This window comes from Pleurodeles waltl, chromosome 6 (genome assembly GCF_031143425.1).
Source record: "Pleurodeles waltl isolate 20211129_DDA chromosome 6, aPleWal1.hap1.20221129, whole genome shotgun sequence".
In the NCBI taxonomy this organism is placed as follows: domain Eukaryota; kingdom Metazoa; phylum Chordata; class Amphibia; order Caudata; family Salamandridae; genus Pleurodeles; species Pleurodeles waltl.
In genome coordinates, this window is record NC_090445.1 from 762,633,879 (window position 1) to 762,647,665 (window position 13,787).

Consider the following 13,787-nt stretch of genomic DNA (forward strand, 5'->3'; position numbering starts at 1 on the left):
ACCAAAAAACAAGGTGTGTAACTGTGAAAAAAAAAACATGAAGCAAGTGGCCGAGAAACACTTCTACAACTGCTGGGCCCGCAGAACTTTAAAAAAAATTATATACATATTTAACAAGGGTAGCAGGTCACAACTTCTGATTAGATTTTTCCCATTCATCAATCCCCGATGGTTCCTCTAGAATCGTGTTTGCAGCACATCCCTCCCATAGGGTCACTCACCAATATTCCCCCTTGTACGTCACACAGAAACCTTAATTCCCTGGCACAAAAACACAAAACACCTCTTCATGGGTTTTGGAAAGGTGATTGCTTCCTATTCCTTCTAAGTCTACCACTTATTCAAAGTTCTTTCTCCTCTGTTTTCCCCCCACTACTAATTACAGTCTTTTTATCGTGTTGCAATATCTTAATACGATCATGCAGTGTTTAGTTTTCCTCCTGGGACGAAGAGGTGTTGTACTGTACAGTTTAAAATTCTCATTATATTGTAATCTGATTCCTGGCTGTAGTTGCAACGTGTAACCTTATGTGAAATCTTTACTTGTAGTTGTAACGTTACCTCATGTGTAATCCCATTACCTCAGAAGATGTATATCAAAAACTATAAATACAATAAAATTACTTTGCCAGGTGCTGTTAAGGTAAAAACAAACTATGCACTTTAAGTTAAGCACCTGCTAGGTTGAGCAGGCATGAGAAAGACAGACTGATTTCTTTGTCAAGACAAAAATTAGACACCTTTAAAATGAAAGACTGGTGGGTCAGTAGAACTACCCTGACTCAAAGAACAATTCTGTATGGTTCTGAAGACCACAGTGAATTCAGGTCGCATATATTATACCTTATAGTAATAACAGTAGTTAGAAATATAGTCTTCCAGAATAGCTTTAAATCACACACAAGGCCAAGGTTTCAATGTTTTATGCATAAGAGAGTAAAGATCACAATTTAAATCTCCAAAAGCCACTGGCCTCATCAGCTAGAGCGAAGATGTGAAAAAGGTAAACCATAAGGCAATAAATAGATTTGTTTAAGGTGAAAAAAGACACCTGCAAGTTAATTCCTGCAAGCGTGTAGATACACCAACTAGGTCAGATATCCCTTGGAAACAAGAAAATCAAGCAGAATGATTGTGTGTGTGTGTGTGTGTGGTGGAAACAGTCTGTCTCTAGTCAAGAGCTCTTGTCTCAAAGCCGCACAATGACCTCCCTTGATAAATGTTCTGGAGCTCCAAAAATACAGCTTGTGGAGATAGGATGGAGCAACAAGGATAAGTGAAGACCGTAGAAAGTCCCAAGGTTTCTGGAAGACACTTATTACCAATGGAGTCGGAGTAAAGGTGTAGAGGAACTTCCATGACCGGTTAAACATGATACTGCCCCCTAGGAAAAAGAACTCTACGAATGCAGGAGGCAAAGTTCTTAAAGTTAGGATATGCAGTAAAAATGTAAAAAAAAAAAAAAAAAAAGTATAATTTTTAGGTTTCAAAACTAAAATGGTGGACCATTCCATTGAGCTCCCACTCAGGCAATGTTATTAGGCATTAACAGTGAATTCGGCCTTCAGGAGGAGCGTCTCTTCATTGTGGGACACCTGAACGAAGATGTCCTGGAAGATGGTTCTCTCCAAATCACTGTAAAATTGACACACTTTCACTCTTAAGTAGGTGTGTGGTACTGTCCATGTGAACTGTCAAAACATCGAGTATGATGTCCAAGCCAGAAGGAAGGCCTCTAAAGCTAGGAACAATTCCTACACATTTATCTGGAGGGATCTGTATGACCTGCCCCATAGAGCACTTCTGGGGCTATGGCTACATTGGGCCTTAAGTCTAAATTACCATAATCTGTTCTCAAGATCTGTAGTGTGTGGAGATAGAGAGAACAGGTATCCCATTAGACCAATGGAAACATATGCCCATAAATGTAAGTGATGGAAGGAGAGAAGGGCAGACAGAGGAAGGCTTTGCGTGGGAATTGAGCTACTGATTTGAATTCTTAACAAGGTAAACACTAAGGAACCCAGATTTAGAGTGGCAAAGGGGTCCCCTCCAACACATGGTCGCTGGAGGCTCAGAAGACGTCACTGAGACAACTAAACTGTTATCATGTAATGGCAGAGGGTGCCATACATACTCTTCTTGATAACAGTCACTCCCACCAGTGGAGAAAATGTTCCGGGAAGCCCAGTTTTCAGAATGGCTCCTGTTGTATCCTCTTCTGAGGTTTCCAAAATTACTGTATTAAGTCCAAATTGAACCCTAGGTCCAAAAGAACCCAAAGCACAAACATCAATGCGGACGTACATATGATTCAAAATGGACACCTTATCAGCTAAATGTCAACATTACGGTAACAGAAGACATACTGAAGTTACCGGAAGGAATGAACCTGAGCAAACAGTTTAGTAATCACTCACAAGGACGCACCAAGATCAAAGGGGAACATATTGTGTTTAAATGGCCAATCTATTATGGCACACTATATATATTATCCGTAGGCTTCATAAAGAGGAGAATGGTAGAACAAAAGCTGCACCTCCAACGAGCACAACAAAATGTTGTCCTGCACTATATAAAATATATATATTTTAGAGCAATGTGATCGAAGCACATGGCGCACTCTTGCTGCCGGTGAAAAAGACTTAACAGGTAAAACGCATCAGTATTTGTCATGAGATTGTTTGATATTAAACTTGAAGTTATCTCGAGTTCCTGGAATGCAAGGTTTGTTTTTGTATGTATGTGTGGTATATATAACACACACACACACATATATATAATATGTATTAATTCCTGTATGTTGAAGCCCAAGGGGCACAAGAAGGCTTACACTCCTTGCAGTGGTGAGAGTCTCCTCAGTAGGGCACTCGCCGTTTCATATTTTCATTTCGCTTCTCCCTATCAACAGAAGACACCAGGAAGCGCTCACTGCGGTGTGCTATTGTGCAATTTTAATGACTCGTTACTGTGGTACAAAGAAACAACCCAACGCGGTTCAGTCTCTCGACCTTGATCACGGGATGCTCACGTGACCATGCTACCATTTTTTAAAACACAGTCTTTTTCAGTTTTTAGTGAACCAATGTCTGTCCACGTGAATTTGACTTCATCCATCTATGAACCTTATTTAAAATATACACTTTAATTTACTTTACTTCAATTGATTATCAAAAGGTACTCCGAAAATTAACAAGAGGTCCCAAGCAAGGACCGCTCAGTGCAACGCATTTTCTAAAGTTCACAGTCCATTTCATTGTTCTGAAGCTTATCTCTATTGTGCACTCTTTGCTTTGAAATCTGTTCTTTTTCCAAAACCAGCTCCATGTTTCCATGCATGATTCCAGGTAACACTCATTCACCCCGCTTTTCCATTTTACCATTGCTTAGGTTTTATTTTATTTCCTTTCATCATTCCGTGCAATGTCTGCTGCTGGTATCACCTACAATATCTGCTTGTGCGGCCCAACGGGTAGCAATGTTATTTCCTATTTAATGTCACATGTATGCAGCATTGATCCTCCATGATTTGCAAACAAAAGGGCGCACAATCTTTTTATCTTTTTGTCCCGCATAATGTTGTTTTCGATAATCCTATAACTCCAGAATGCCAGAATTTCATGTTAGAAAACGTGGAACCTCTGGCATAATTAGCCCAAACATGTCATGATATATACATTTTAAACTGAACGGCACCATTGACTCTACATCATTCAGTTCAAACACATAGTCAACAATTCATTTTGTGTTATGCTTCCCCATACTATATGTTCAATTTACTGAAATACCATGCTCCCATTATTTAATTCATTATCGGTGCGACCAACCGAGACAACATCTGTATTTCTGCAGAGTCTCATTTGACGAGTGTTTTTTTCAAATTTTACAAGTGTACATGTAATTCCTCGTTCTTGTTCAAGCACCCGGTGCCATACTCCGAAATGACAAGATGTATCTCAACTCCCTTTGTCTCAGGGTTCGTTCCCTGTCGCTGCCCCTCACAGACTTTTCAACTTGATCAATTGCATCATATTTCAGTTGTGTCCAATCACCGTTGTGTTTTTGTTCCATGTGCTTAGCTAACGCATTACTGTGGTCTTTGTGGATCATTGCCCTGATATGTTCTAAAATTCTTTTCTTGGGCTGACAAATTGTGCTTCCCACATATTTCAATGGATACGTGCATTCTATTACATAATTTGTGAATCTAATTCTGCATGTAATATGTTGCTTAATTTGTATCTGCTGTCCATTCTTGATGCTGTACATCTGCTTGTTAATTGCAATTTTACAGGCCTTACATTGATGACATTTGTAAAATCCAGGTTTCTGAAGCCATTGAGTTTTCTTTTCAACATTGTGGTGGATACTAGTTCGTCTTGTAAGCTGGCAGCTCTCCTGAATGTCACTGCCTGATGATTCCCAATGATTGAATTTAATGTAGGGTCCCATTTTCAATATTTCACACTGTTTAGCATCCCATCTCATAGGAAGAGCAATGTCACAGTGATTGCTGTGTGAGGAAGGCTCTTTGTCACCATGTGCTCCCTTTGTATTCAATGAGAATGTCAAACTTTCAGTTTGTCTACAAAGCAACTGGGCCATGACTGGACATCAGGAAATGACCTGGGGAAGGTGGCCCATTTAAAGAATGAGAGCAACACCTTTCAGGAATGGTGCCCTTCATCGAGATTGAGAGGTGGTTCATAAATACAATAAGTGAGAAACAATGGCAGGGCCAACACATCTGGCTTGCTGTGTGTGAAGAGCTCTGCAGAGAGTAACACCCAAATGAAGCTATGGGAGAGGTCTGTGCATGTGTAGCTAGCAAGGCTGCAAATGCTGGTGTCCAGGACGGGATAAACTGCTTCTGGCAGAACTGCCCTGGCCTTGTGTGCAGTAAGGAACGACTTTTCCAAAATTAAGTCAATGACAAAGAGTAACTATTAACAACATTTCTTTATCCTGTATTGATGACAAGTTCTTGCAGACAGCTAAAGTCGTCCATTGCCAGATGCTAAAACGACCCCATAGAAGTCAATAAACCAGTATAAAACCAGAAAAAATAAAACCAGCATCAGAAGAAAATGATCACAGAAACAATTCAAATATTTACATCAAAAATAAAATAAATCACATAAAACTGAGTTGGAGATTAATAGAAGACTTCAAATGAGCCCCTAAACAATATCAGTGAATATCTAAAATTAGCAAAATTACCTGAGAAAATGCTTATCAAAATAGATGTGCATGCCTCGGGAACCTGCTTTAAGTTAAGAATGTGTTCAAGAAGAAAAACCTGTCCCTAACATAGGGATTATTTAAAAAGCACAAAGCCCTCCGAAGGAAGCTATGGTAACAAACACCATTGTTTAGGAGTTTGTAATCAGAACAAGCTAATTCAACAAATCATAAGAGATCAAATTTTAAAAAAATACGTCACAGTGAGACATAATACCATGCTCTTATTGCGACAAAGCTTTGAAGTAGAAGCCCTGCCTAAGGGCTGACTTTTCTAGACAGCTCACTACAAGTGTACGTGGGTGGAACTGGTGCGGTATAAAGACTATTAGAAGTTTATATATTGACCGCATAGATACATTTTCCTAAAGTCTGTCATACAACAGTCTGCAAGGGACAGAGAAAACTACCAACACATTCAACTGCCCAAACGCCGACCAGCCGGCAACACTCTTATCTTGCCTGTGCCGAATCGAACAAATTGGATGGGTAGATGCAGGTTTTCGTTTTGTGCCTTCCTATAGAGGAACTAATAATGAACAAACGGGTGTTGTAGGCTCGGAATTAGCCATCTTATTAAAGTCCCAGGTGCACCACACCTTATTGCCTCCAAAACCAGATATTTTCTTAAACTTCTCTTTCTAAACTGTATCTAGGGTATGATTTTGCTCAAGGTAAAATAATGCTTCTCAACTAGTCGCTACCTAGTGATACACCACCCCTTTTGAATACCTGGGAGTGACATAAGTATTTTGGAGTATGGTTTGAAGTGAGGGGTACATTATCACCACCTAACCTCCAAAATGTCCACAAGTACATCCAGAAGCTTCACTACACAGTGCCATCTAAAATAGATCTCAGGATCAGGCCTGAACTCTCATCAAAGCAAAGTCAATTCTGTCTCTCATGCAGTCGCGGTTCTCGACCAGCAGAAGGAGCTGGGCATCCTGGGAGGGGGGGGGGGGGGGGGGGATAAAAAAATGTAATAATAAAAAAAAAAAATAAATACACCGTTACTGCTGCTCCATCCGCTCCTCTGCAGGCACAGGCTCCCAGCCTGCCTTGCACCAATCACACCAGGCAGAGTGGGAGCCTGTGCATGCTAGTTGCTGGGCTGGAGAGATCCCAATGCGCATGTGTGTTTGGTCAGCCTGAGACAGCCGGCCAAACACACATGCGCTCAGAGGGGAGTCATCTTAAGTGCTCGTCACAGCCCTTGGCCCACCCCTTTTCAAGAAAACGATAATCAACACAGTTTATTATCGTTTTCTTGAAAAGGTTTGCAGCTGATGGTGGGGGGACGAAGCTCCTCCGCCCTTATGGAGAAGCCGCCCCTGCTCTCATGTAAGGCAACAAGGCTTATCCATGGAAGATCGCCAAATTTCTAACAGAGTATGTGCTTGAACCATATGTGTGGGCTCTAAAACACCACAAAAACAAATCGAATTAGACTTTAGTTTAATAAAACAAGCACAGGCTCTCAAAGTCAATTTTCACATGGTTTAGAATTCAAGAATGTAAGGCGCAGCCCAAGCTCATTATCATGTTTCCTCCTTAAAAAGAACTATTATTTCCAAAGAAGCCAAGGATATGCCATGGTCAGCTGTATTTTAATGAGGTGCTTCAGAACCTGTTTACCAGAAGTGAAATTTCTGTTGGCCAGTAATCAGTGGTTCACTTGTAATAAAAACGTGCCAGTACCCAAAGCTCTCCTCTGAAATACGCGGCTACTGCAATTAAATATGCAAGCACAGAATACTGGGGCCTCTTGAATCCATTTACAGCCACTCCGTGTCCCTTCAGCTCACTCCTGCAACTTTCTGCTTTCGCCCTTTGTGACGCTTTTCCGATTTTCTCTTCCTCCGTCTTTTCCTCCCGGTATATGCCTGATGCAAAAAAATAAGGGCCGGTCCCCAACAATAAGTGCTGGTGTCCCCCACCGGCAACCACAGGCTCAAATTAACCACTGCCAGTAATAATTTTTGCTTAAGAGAACTATTGTAGATTGGTTAAAATCAAAATCCTTTAAAGAAGATATTTTGATTGTGCTAGAAAACAAAATTCCTGTCTGGCTTTCAACTCGTTCAGAATGGGCATTGGACAAAGAATTTAGTTTGAATACATACATCCCAGTGACTGCAAAATGCAAATTCATAAGACTGATATTATTTTCAATTATTTTACACAAATTTAGGTTGGGAAGAAAATCGTCCCCGTGTCACAGCAGGGCCAGCTTTGTAAATAAAAGCAGTCTTTAGGCCCTATCTAAGAAGAAGATTGTAGAGTGTGACTAAAACCAATGTGCATAAGGGATAGCCTACACTCTTGGTGTTCCACCATTTAATACTGTATGAATCACAACAGGGTGAGTAGTCTGGTTCAGTCTACTGACATTGCAATATTGGTGCAGGGCTATTCATTTGTGTCACAAAACAGCCCGAAGAAATTAGGTAATATATTTGTGAGTCCCAATGTGTCAACTGTGTTTCAACCAACACAGAATTAAAGGGTCATTGTCCGGGCAATGGAATTTTGAGCATAAGAAAACATTAAAGATCTCCTTCAAATCTATGCCTAGACTTCATTTGACACATGACATGATCCAAGCAATCACTGGACCTTCATTCACCACACAAACCCCCTCCGCCTTCAAAAACACTTCAACCTCAATCCTCTACAACCAACAGTGCCACCCCTAGCCTGCTCACAGAGAAGGCGTTTGCATAAGGAAACATTCCAAATCAAGGAAGTGTCTTGAACAGTATTCTTAAACATTTTAACGTTACCACACAAGTAGCAGTTATGTTCGTTATCAATACAAAATTACCTAACACAATAGTAACATGTAGTAACTGTGGCAAAATCAGTGATTGACATCCATTGTTCATTTTGAGACATATCAACCACAGGGGCATAATTAATTGATTTTTTCAACCCACTAGACACCAACCAAAGAACATTATTGGGATGGTTGATATGGCATGGGAGAAGGTGGGTGCAGTGATTACTTGTCCTCATACTTTCCAATATGCAAATAGAAGGTAGATATTTATTTAGAACTTGGCTGGGGTAACCTTTTTTTCTTATTACTGGGCAGGTCCCTCAGCTGGGTTGGGCTTGGCTATTTTGACTTGTCATTTCGCTTTATATTAATTTTAGTTTTTTTATTTATTATTGTACTCTTAAGCTTCCCTCATTTTTTAACCTTCCCTAAACTTATGTTGATCTGTTTCACATTAACCTTATCCCGCTTCCTCTTCAGTTAACTTTGCTTCCAAAGTGTTTGACTGCTCAATGGTTTTATGACCCAGTTTAATGGGTGTCTGTCCTGTTCCAGCCAACGAAATCAGGAATTTAGAACTCATAGCTAACCCCAATTTAACAATGGCCGGCCAGCTCTTTTCTGTCTTTGAGTATTGTTTTTATCAGCAGAATTCTTACGTTTTTTTGAAACCAGAAACATGTTGGTTATTCCCATATTTAGGTCTTCCAGATTAGGGGTTGGGGGGTGTTGTTTATACAGCCCAAGGCACCTCTGTGGCTCTCCATCTGATATCGGTAGCAAATCAACGGACGGTCAGAAAAAACAAATGCAAACTGGATTTCTATAAACCTAACAATTCTGAACTGCTTCTCTCCATTTGTTCTCTACTATAGTTCCGTCAACAGTGCCAAAATATCCTTCTGGACCAAGGCAGAAAGTTAGCTAATAATGGTCCACACTTCACTGGACCTAATCTCCTAGAGCTCTCAGATCACTAGATCAGCAATATTCTCTTATGAGTGCTGATTTTAATCAATCCAGCAAGTTGTGGCAGAATTAGCACTTGCTCTAAGTGATACACGGACATGAAGAATAAACTGGTACCACCAACAGGTATCTAGCTTTCCTAGTGCAGTGGGAACCTGTATAAGTGAGTATGTGAGTATGAGCACTTTGTTCTCTCACAATATCCTTAATTAGTATTATCACTTTGAAGCAATGCATGCAAAAATAGATCCTATGTATTTAAAAGTACTTTCTGTCCGACAAGAGCAGTAGTCTCCAAACTTTTTAATGCTGTGCCCCCCTTCCAATGGTAAAAAACCATTGCCCCCCCTTGAATTCTTCACAATTATTCAATTAAATTGAACCTGTTTGAAGATGACTAGACTCATTTAAACATTGCATTCAAGTTTTCAAAACTAGTTTTAAAATGAAATCAAATGCATGATTGCCAAACATACTATTTTGGTTAGATAGGCCTTTCTAATGCGTAAAAGTATACACTATTTGGTTCTCAAAAATGGCGGTGGAGAGGGTTGAAGACTATCTGGAGCCCCTTCTCTTTTTGACACATACTGTCAAGCCAGATATAAATGAGAAAAGACTTTACTGATGGCCCATTAGAGAGAGGTTGACTGCCGCTCATTTATTTTTTAGCTTAAAATAAAGCACTGGCATCAGCACAGTGCTTCTTTTGACCAGAGCCTGGCGACCCCACTGGGATCAGTTATGGCCCAATAGTTTGAAGACCCCTGGGCTAGAGGGAAGACTGAAGGAAATAAGAATAACCTTCTTACAGAGTACTTGTGTTTATTTAATTAAGCAGACTATAACAGACTTCATTCTAAACAAAACTTTAGAAAAGGCTTTGATATTCACACCTCAAGAGAAAAAAAAACACACCTCTTTGCGTGAAATAAAAGAAATATTTATAGAGAAGGAGTAATGTGTATGAAAGGATTATTTAGACTAATTAGGAGCCCCGTTCCATAATGCTGATCCGCGAGCCACAAAGGAAAATGAAGAAAGACAGCTAAAGGTGGCACCGAGGTTTACAATTTAAAGTGGACTCTGAAATAGCACTTTAATACTTTGTGTTTTAATTTGAAGGCACTTAATGTAGTCTGATCCTTCAAAAGTAAAGTGTGCTGGTTTTGCTGCAGGTCGTAACGAAATGTAAAGCACTATGCGCTAAACTCATGAGAGTATTAAATAATTTGTTTTCTTCAACAGATTCTATTTCTAACACACATGTGAACATTTACAAGTCTAGAGGAATCTTTACCAGATACGCCAGGAAAATAAGAGGGAGCGCCAGTTTCAAATATGTCATCAAGCTAATCAAAGCAGACACAACCCCCTACTCCAACAGTCTAAATCTCAACTTACAGTCGGACACCTAAACACAAGCATAAACGCTGCAGCAGATGAGACAGATCTCCCAGGACCAAATAAAACAACCGGGGATCATTTCCAAATCCTTAAATCATAATTCTTAGTGGTGTCAGAGCATTAAGCGAAGGAGCTTAAAAAAGATGTGAATCTTCATTAACATGACCCAAATGATGGAGACTAGCCTCTCCCGCTGTTTAGATCTGAGAGAAGTGAGGCGAGGAAAGATGCCGGAAGAGAACGAGTTCGCCCAAAATCACACTGTGGGTCATGCAGGTGAAATGTGTGTTCCAAGGGGATTCTGAGCACGATACCAAAGACACAATCTCTCAGCTAACCCTCTTAAGAACTTTACCACATTTCTCTGACACTTTACACCGGTTTCACTCTAGAAAACGCTTGTTTCCACTACATTCTGTAACATACACATTCTACCTTCCCAGGTGAAATAGAAAAAAAGCAGGCGGGTTGGAGAGTCTTCAGCAGACAAACGATTTTAAAGGCTAGGCTTATCTAGTCCTAAGGCGTTTTTAACAGTGACCTTTTCAACAAAATAAGACTATGAAACACCTACCAACTCTTTTGCTTCTTCCAGCTGTTTTTCAACTTGTGCAACCATCTGCTTCTTTTCATCTGAAAAACAGTAACAAAATAAAAATAAACCAATTAAATAGCACATTATCATATAAAGCATATGCATTTGCTCTGTCAATGTAGAGGCCCTGAATTCTAAAAAGTAATGAAGCAGTTTTACATAGATGATCACAAATATGTTTATGGTACCCCTACAGCAGCTTCATGTCCGTCAGCACTTTTAACCACGGCATCTGCTTTTCATTCAAAGAATTAAGCATTATTAGAAAAATGAAATCGGACTTTCAAACTAGGGGAAAGGAAGTAGATGTTGAAAATGAACCAATCAAACTGCACCAACATCCCACAAAGTGAAACACAATGTACAACAATGTAAATCAAAAAAGCCAACACATGAATTCATATTTAATAAACTTGGTATAGGTCTTTCTACAATATAATAATATCATAAAGGGCACCTCAATACGTACATACATATTTCTCTACTTATATGGACAGGGAAATGTACTCTTACACAGTTGCAAATGCAGCTCAATGCCTCACCTGGCCTCGTTCACATCACACCCGTTGCCTGATGACATACTGTGCAGGGGATCCACGGCCCAGTCTTGAAAACATTGTGTGCAAGCATTCATCCTCTTCTCCAGCTCAAATCAAAATGCAACTCGAACATGATCACTAAATCCTGCATACGTCTCAATAAACAACAAAGCATTTCTAGTTGGGTTCTGTGAGGATGACCAAAAGTCATGGGTGCATGGTAAACCCACCTAAGTAAGTGGACACTATTCCTTATTATCGTCAGTCTGAGTCTGACTGCCTGTGTAGAAAGCTTATCCAGCCTACTGTGTCAATTGTTCTGTGTAACTGAGTTATATTGGTGCTCTACTGGCACAGAATGGAATCTTCAGGGGTGTGTAATCCCTATAGCCCAACGCCAGGACATGTGGGACAATTAGGCCCACCTCGCTGCAGCACAATCACTTCGGAAACCAGTTTACAGTACCATTTTATGGACCATGTAAGTGCATTGTTTGCAGTTAAGGTCATATTTGCTCCCAAATGTTAATGCTGTTTAAACTTGTATATATGGCTTATTAATACAAAACCTTTATTATTAGGGTGAGTGCCCTAAGGAAATGTTGTAAGGTTGGTTTGCACTACTGATATTAGTTTCAGTATAAAAATGTATGCACACACGTTTACAAAGTTTAACAATATGAAGCTATGTCTAATGCTCCCAGAATGCTCCCTGATTAGATATAAATATTTGCAGAAGCTTGAAAGCAAGATTGAGGATTCTCTGCTTTCAAACTAAAATGGTCAGAAAAAACGAAACTAGGAAATAAACGTTTTGCTAAGGTACTGTGAAATTTTAGATACCATTTCTTTGAAGCGTCTTTTAGTAAAATGTGTTGATGCATGCTATTGCCAAAAATAAAATAAAAAAAAATAATAAAAAAATCGCAATGGAAAAATCAGTATAACCAGTTTCAACAAGATTATGGCAAACATGAAAATAAACAAACAATGGCCAAACCAGCAGGTTCAAAATTGGGTATCAGGCTTACAGTTTTGTCAATGCGGGTCTTGTTTTGACATTATTTTTTTATAAAACTTTATTGTTGTGGGAGCTGCCAGGCACTCACTATTATTAAAAACATTGGCAAAAGTACTTTGTTGTTTCAAAACGCATACATTGCCACAGTAGTTTCTGGCATTGAGCAAAACTACTTTGTGTGATGATATGCTCCTTGTAAAAGTGCAAAATGCCGGCACTCAAAGTGAAGCCATCCAATAAATAGAGAGATAAACAACATTTTAATAAAAACAAAAAAGACCTTGGTTAACGGTAGACCTTAGGCTATGGGCCCAATTTTTAAAGAAAATCACAGAAGTCCACCCATGGTATAGGTCCATGTATTAGTGCACATTTATGGCTTTCATGAATTACCAAGAATGTACAGAAGTAGGCCAGGAAATTATACTCCTAGAAAATATTTGTGAACTGCATTTTAGCACAAGCAAATAAGCTTGTGTAGATCTGCTCATCCAAAAATCGGTTGAGTGTTTACAAGTTGACTTCCCCCTCACCCACTTTTTTTCCCTAAACGTTACTTCTGCCCTTGTCAGGAATACATTTCCAAGCTTTCTCAGTATGGGAAAAGAGAAGAGAAGAGCTGGTGAACACTGTTAAATCATGCAAGTTAGTAGGTTTGCACAAACTCAAAAGTGCATTAAAACCCTGGAACTATTGCTTGCTGGCACCACCAGCCCCAGTAGGTACATCTGTGCAAGGGTGGCAAAAGGAGGGAATTGCTAGTATTCAAGCCCTTGCATAATCAGAGAGGCTATTACTAGAGCTCCTATATAATATGCTTGCTGCCATAATTTGTCTCTGCACTATATGGCTCCAAAGGGACATGTGGATTTTGTAACAGGACAAGTAGATTTATGAAGCAACCTGTCCCAAGGACAAGTAGATATTTTATTCCATTACCCCTGATCTTTCTGTCTCTCAGGAAAGAGTATAAAAGGAAAATGATATCTCACTAGCCAGAGGAGCAAGGTACAAGCAGAATATGAAGGCGCTCGTAATCCTGGTGTTAGATACTCCAACTGAATGATTTTTCACTGTAGGAACACGAGAATCCGATCAATCGATCAATCAGGAAATTTGTAAAGCGCACTACTCTCCCGTGAGGGTCTCAAGGTGCTGAGGGGGGCTGCTACTGCTTGAACAGTGATGTCTTGAGATGTCTCCTGAAGGTAAGGAGGTCCTTAGTCCGACGCA

General features: G+C 39.8%; 1 protein-coding gene across 9 annotated transcripts in view; it reads right to left on the reverse strand.

Moving 5' to 3' along the window:
* VTI1A (vesicle transport through interaction with t-SNAREs 1A) overlaps positions 1-13,787 on the reverse strand; it is a 1,055,694-nt gene that overhangs the window by 1,006,726 nt on the left and 35,181 nt on the right. For all 9 annotated transcript variants that reach the window (XM_069239378.1, XM_069239385.1, XM_069239380.1 and 6 more), the window contains exon 2: positions 10,974-11,032. In XM_069239378.1, coding sequence (XP_069095479.1) covers positions 10,974-11,032 — 59 coding nt within the window. The remainder of the gene's footprint in view (positions 1-10,973; positions 11,033-13,787) is intronic.